Raw genomic sequence first — 5,985 nt, 5'->3', positions numbered from 1 at the left:
GCCTTCCTCCCTCCCGCCGCAAGAGAGGGGGGAAAGCGGCCGTGCACAAGGAAAAGCTTTTCCAAGCCCCCGCCGGGAGCCGGGACGGTCGTCCTGTGGGTTCAAAGCTCAAAGCCATACAGCCGCCCCATTCGAGTGCAATAACTGGAGTTCCTGCTGTCTCCTGCCACTGGATGGACTCATGCAACCGAGCCGAGGCCACCAGTGGCTCCCCATAACCACCAGCCTTACCCCCAGTGAAGGTGTCTCCCCTCCCGTAGATGCTGGAAGAGAGCGGTTAGCATTCCAGCGGGCTTTCGAAACGAGCAGGCTTCATGCCAGCGTGTTTGCAGCCAAGCCGGTGGCATTACACGCCCAACCCCACCAGCCCCTCTGAGCCGTGTCCACGTGTCAGAGGACTCTCCTCTGCGGACAGGAGTTAGCGCGTGGTCAGAGTTTACCCTTGCAAACCCCCCCCGGCCAGCTCCCCCTTCCCGTTTTGTCTTAGCACAGCTCTAGTTTGAGGGGAAGGGGCTCAAGCCCCACAGGACCTTGACCAGCCGCCTCTGCAGCCGGCGTTGACGGAGGCTGCAGCACAGGCTGGGTGCTCCAGCACCCAGCACCCAGCGCCGGGTCCTCCCACCGCCGGCGGCCGGGCTGGGAGCTGCGCTGAGGAGCTGTGCAGCCAGACCTGCCCCCCAGCCCAGCCCAGCGCCCAGTAGGATTCACCATCTATTTATGCCTTTTACTTTTGTAACAAATAAAAGTTTCTCCTATTTACTGTACGCCAGCGTCTGCTGCTGCTCTGCCGGCGGAGGGGAGCTGCTCCCTGCAGCTCCTGCCTGGGCATGCCGGTGCTGCGCAGGGCGGGGGCCAAGCAGAGCCACGGAGGGCTGGCACCCCTCTGCCATCGGCTGTGCCGGCCACGGGGCCGGGAGCCAGGAGCTCCTGTGGCACTAGCCGTGGCCTTGAGGCGAGTCTCAGCCTTCCCGTGGCTCTGCACCCTCCTTACAGCGGGGAGGGCACGAGCCCTGCTGCTGGGGCCGGGGAAGGAGCGATGGGCAGTGCCTGCGGGACCCAGGGTGCAGTGAGCACCCCTTGGCAAAATTCGTCTCCCACTGAAGTGTCGGGAGCCGGCAGCGTCCCCACAGCCTGGGGAGCGGCAGGGCTGGACGGGTGAGGACAGGGTGGCCGGGCAGGCCGTGAGCATCCTTCCAGCGCTGCTGGGAATGGCCGTGAGCATCCTCTGCCTCCTGCCTGCCATCGCGGAGCAGCTCGAGCGCCCAGCCCACGCCTGCAGCGTCGCCAGCTCAGCTCATGGGACTGGAGATGTGTGCTGGCCCGGGCAGCGTCCCCTGGGCTGGGGCTTAACTGGGTACCCTTCTCCCCAGGGCGATGCACCTTCTGGTGCTGCTCTTCAGCATTCGGGGCACCCACGGGTGCTCTGCGGGGTGATGCCGCAGCCGAGCTCACCCGCAGTCTCTGCGCAGCGATCTGGGGCTCCTCCCTTCACCCACCCGCTGATTTTTCACGAAACCGGTAGAGCAGAATGTTTTTGCAGCCTCCTCTCAGCCCATTGCAACCAAAATTTGGCAGCAGCTCAGCCCCTTTGGCAGGGGCTGCCAGCAGATGCCTGAGCCGAGGCCCAGCCATCGCACTCCCCATCTGAGCTTCCCGTCCCGCTGGGGGGGTCCTGCTGGGGGCCGGGGGTCTCCCCACGGGGCCGTCCTGGAACAGAGCCGACACAGGATTAAACAGCCCAAACGCAGCCGGGCTGGTGCGGGATCAGCCCGAGGTTTGAAGCCGGGTCTGGCGGCGAGTGCTTCGCCAGGGCTGGGGGCTGCAGACCCCGACCACGTATGGCTTGGCTACTCGAAGGGGCACGAGCTGCAGACTAATTCCCACCCGGGGATTGCTGCCCTGCGTTTTTGCGAGGGAAGGAGGTGGTTTTTAGAGGGCCGGTTACATTGGGCTGCCCGCTTGGCCCCCAGCGCCTCTATGGGGGTTTTCACGCTTGGTTGAAGCTCTTAGAGGGTCTCTTTGGATCTGCCTCCTGCACCGCACCTGCCGGGTAGAGGGTGGGAGGTGGGCAGTCATCTTCCATGGGGCGGTTCCTTCGGAAAACGCCTTTTCCCGTCTCAGTGGGGCTGCTCCCACGGTGGATCACGCTCATCCCGTCTAATTGCCGGCGAGGTGCTGCACGTGGCGCAGCTCTGGGGGTGGGACACGGAGGGGTTGCGGGGAGGCTGGTGGAGCCGGACCCTCTCGTGCTGCCGCTGCGTGTGAGCCCCTCGATGGGCAGGGGTACCCCAGACCCACCCCGTGCCTGGGGGCTGGGCCAGGGAGGGGGTGAGCAGCCCCCAGTCCCCCTTGCCGGGGTGGGAGGGAGTGGTATGGAGGCCGGGGGGTGTTTTCCTGGGCTGCACGTGGTTGGGAAAAGCATCCACGGATCTCTCTCGCGTCCTCCATCCTCAACATCCTCCATCGCCCCGTCCCAGTAGGACCCGAGCGAGGCAGGAGGGGGATGATGGGGACAAGGGCACTCCCGGGCAGGGTGGCACCGGGGGCTGTTTGCAGGGATGAGTAAAGCAGCGACTCACGCTGATTTAAAAAAAAACAAAAAACCAAACCACCAAAACCTTTTTGCCTTGGCCCGGTGCCGCCGGGCGCCCGCCCCACCCTGCCCTTCCCGCACAGCTCCCGCATGGCAGATAAGGCCGGGGATTGGCGCAGGCTGCGAGGCCGAGGCTTCGCCAGCACGGCGAGGAGCCGCCAGCGCCCGGCGTGTGGCAACAAGCTCAAGCAGGTTGAGAGTGAAACTGCAGCGCAACACGAAGCACAGATCCTAATCGGGGCGGCGCGTTGCCACCAGCGGGCCAGCACCGACAGCGAGTTCGTGTAAAAAAAAAAATAAAAAAAAATACCCCAACCAAATCAAAACTCTTCAATTACAGCTTGAGAGATGAGAAAAGTCCCTGGCGAGATGCTGGGATGGAGGCTGGGATGGGGAAATGCAGCCCCGGGCTGGAGGTGAGTGGCGGGGGAGCCCCGAGTTCAGCAGGGCTGGGGTCTCCCTGCTGCCGGCCGGACCCGGGCTCGCACCGACGGTGGCTTCCCCGCTACGGGGGGGTTTGAGGGGTCAGGCCAGGGCCCGGCTCAAAGGTCATTGCCCGGCTCAAAGGCGCGGGGCAATCGTGCCCTGCTTTGGGGCAGTCCCTCCCGCGGCGCTTGGGCGAGTTGCTGAGCCTCTCTGCCTCGGTTTCCCCACCTGTGGGAATAAATACCTGCCCGTCAAGCGCTCACAATTACCAGCAAAGTTAATCACCATATAAAAATGACAGTGATATGATTTTGGGAGGGGGAGGAAATCTTTTTTTTTTCGACCAGACAAACCCCATGACCCATATTTCTCTGGGAGGGGTGGGAAGAGCTGAACGCCGCTGCATCTCTGCGTACCCCCCGAAACGCTAACCCACCCCCTGTCCCCCTTCCAAGCACTTTTAGCAGTGGGACGGGCATCCCCTCGGTCCCGGGATGGGTGTTGGCTGCGGGGAGACCCCTCGGGGCATCCATGGGTGCTGCACCCACTGCCGAGCCCTCCCCGGGACCCATGGGGAGGGCAGGGCGTTGGCCGCCCCCCTCGCCCCTTCCCCAGCGCCCGTCGCCTGCAGGCGATGATTCACAGCAATTTTCCTTTTAAGGCCGGGCTCGGCAGGGAGGAAGCAGAGGAGGAGGAGGAGGAGGACACTCCTTTGGCCTCGCTGGCTCCTCCCGCTCTCGCTCGAGGCTCCGACACTCAGCCAAAAACGAATCCCGGCAGCGGGGCTCGGCAGAGGCTCCGACGGCTCCCGGCCCCGCTCCTCGCCCAAGCATCTGCCCTGCGCCCGCGTCCCAGCCATGGCAAGAAACCACCTAGTGCAGAAGGCCAAGCTGGCCGAGCAGGCTGAGCGCTACGAGGACATGGCAGACTTCATGAAGGCGGTGGTGGAGCACGGGGACGAGTTGTCCAACGAGGAACGCAACCTCCTCTCCGTCGCCTACAAGAACGTGGTGGGGTGCCAGCGCTCGGCGTGGAGGGTCATCTCCAGCATCGAGCACAAAACCGAAGAGGGGGACGACAAAGCGCAGCTGGTGAACGAGTACCGGGAGAAGGTGGAAAGGGAGCTGAATGGCGTCTGCAAGAACGTCCTGGCCTTGCTGGACAAGTATCTCATCAAGCAGGCGGAGGAACCTGAGAGCAAGGTCTTCTACCTGAAGATGAAGGGCGACTACTTCCGATACCTGGCCGAGGTGGCCACTGGGGACAACCGGAAGGAGGCGATAGACAACGCCCAGAAAGCCTACCAAGAGGCCATGGACATCAGCAAAAAGGAGATGCAGCCCACGAACCCCATCCGCCTGGGGCTGGCCCTCAACTTCTCCGTCTTCCACTACGAGATCGCCAACGCCCCCGAGCAGGCCATCTCCCTGGCCAAGACCACCTTCGACGAGGCCATGGGGGACCTGCACACGCTCAGCGAAGACTCCTACAAGGACAGCACCCTCATCATGCAGCTGCTCAGGGACAACCTCACGCTATGGACAGCCGAGTGCGCCGGAGAAGACGGCGGCGAGGCTGGCGAAGAGCCCAAGAACTGAACGGACCCTGCGGAGCCGGGGACCGGCCCCCACCTGCCCTCCCCTCCAGTCCCTTCAGCATCTCTTCGTGGTTTATTTTTCTGGGGTTTTTTTGTTTGTTTGTTTGTTTTGGTTTTTTTTTTTTTGGGGGGGGAGGAGGCTCAGCTCCCCCACAGCCCCCCCAGCCTGGATGCCGGGAGCGGGGGTGGCTTTGGCATGCCCCCCCCCGCCCCCCCTTCGCTCTCCCCCATCCTCTGCTCTGGGGTGGGGGGAGGGAGGGAGAGGGGGTGCCTCCGTCCCAGAGGGCTGCCAGCCCCCCACTATTTAACATTTTGGCGGGGGGGAGCCCAGCCCGGTACGTGCTAGCTCCAAATCCACCATTCCAGCGGGCTGGAGCTGCAGCGGGAGGAGGTGAGGGGCCGGGATGGGGCGAGGGGGGGGGTCCGGGCAGCCCCCCCCATTCGAGGGGGTGTCACGTATGGCCAAAGCCTCTGTGTGTCTCCAATAAACCGTCTCCTGCACGCCTGCCTCTGGTCTGCCTCGTCTCTCCCCTGCGCACGTGTCCGGGCAGCTCCCGCTGCCGCCGGGCACCCGCTTTGCCTCTCGCCCCACGGGACGGGGGAGCGGGTCAGGTCCCCCGGGCCCCACGGCAGCGGTTCGGCTGCCCCCGATCCCCCCGGCCCTGCGATGGGGTCTCAGGGTGCCCAGGGAGCCCCGTCCTTCGGTGGCTGCAAAACTGCAGCCCGTGGAAGTGCCGACCGGGTTGGGCTGTGCCTCCCCGGGGCGAGGGTTTCGGCGGCCCCACGCAGGGCTGGCTGCTCCGCGGGGCGCACCGAGGTCCCCAACCCCGCAGCGGGGTGTCCCGACCCCTTGGTGCAAACCGACGGGGCCCCAAAACCCGTCACCGAGGCCCTTGTGCAGGTCCCCAGGTCCTCCCCCACCAGCTCTCCTCTGTGTCCAAGGGTGGGGATTGGGGCGGGGGGGGTGGGGGGGGGCTCCCCAAAAGCAGCGACATGGGGACAGCCCCAGGGTGTCATCGGGGTGGGGACGTCCCTGTCAAGGTCCAGATGCGCTGGGGCAGGCTCAGCACTTCTGGCCCTGGCGCCTGGCCACGGTGAAGGGCGCAGCTCGCCGAGCGTGGCCCCTCCCGCCAGCACGAGTTTCGACATGAAAAATAATTACACTAAAATACAGTCACGGCACCCAGGGCTATGAGCTCATCAGATCAAGTGCGGCAGGGCTGGGCAGGAGCTGGCCTTTGATGGGAAACGCCGGGATGCTGGGAGGAAACATGCCGTGACTCAGGATGTGCCGCCCCGGTTCGGCGGGGTCCCCAGTTGGGGACATGGGGGACACGCCAGCCCCGAGCCCCGTCACGGCCAAAACCCA

At 64.8% G+C, this 5,985-nt stretch overlaps 1 protein-coding gene across 1 annotated transcript; it reads left to right on the top strand.

Moving 5' to 3' along the window:
• The first annotated feature begins 2,782 nt into the window (after nt 1-2,782).
• Nucleotides 2,783-4,694, top strand: SFN (stratifin). The gene is made up of 2 exons (XM_072885072.1): nt 2,783-3,009; nt 3,681-4,694. Exons 1-2 carry the CDS (start codon nt 2,942-2,944, stop codon nt 4,615-4,617), a joined length of 1,005 nt encoding a protein of 334 aa, XP_072741173.1. The 5' UTR covers nt 2,783-2,941; the 3' UTR covers nt 4,618-4,694.
• Nucleotides 4,695-5,985: the final 1,291 nt, after the last annotated feature.

This window comes from Ciconia boyciana, chromosome 21 (genome assembly GCF_034638445.1).
Source record: "Ciconia boyciana chromosome 21, ASM3463844v1, whole genome shotgun sequence".
In the NCBI taxonomy this organism is placed as follows: domain Eukaryota; kingdom Metazoa; phylum Chordata; class Aves; order Ciconiiformes; family Ciconiidae; genus Ciconia; species Ciconia boyciana.
Note: the sequence above shows the minus strand (reverse complement) of the source record. Positions and strands in the feature narration are given on the sequence as shown.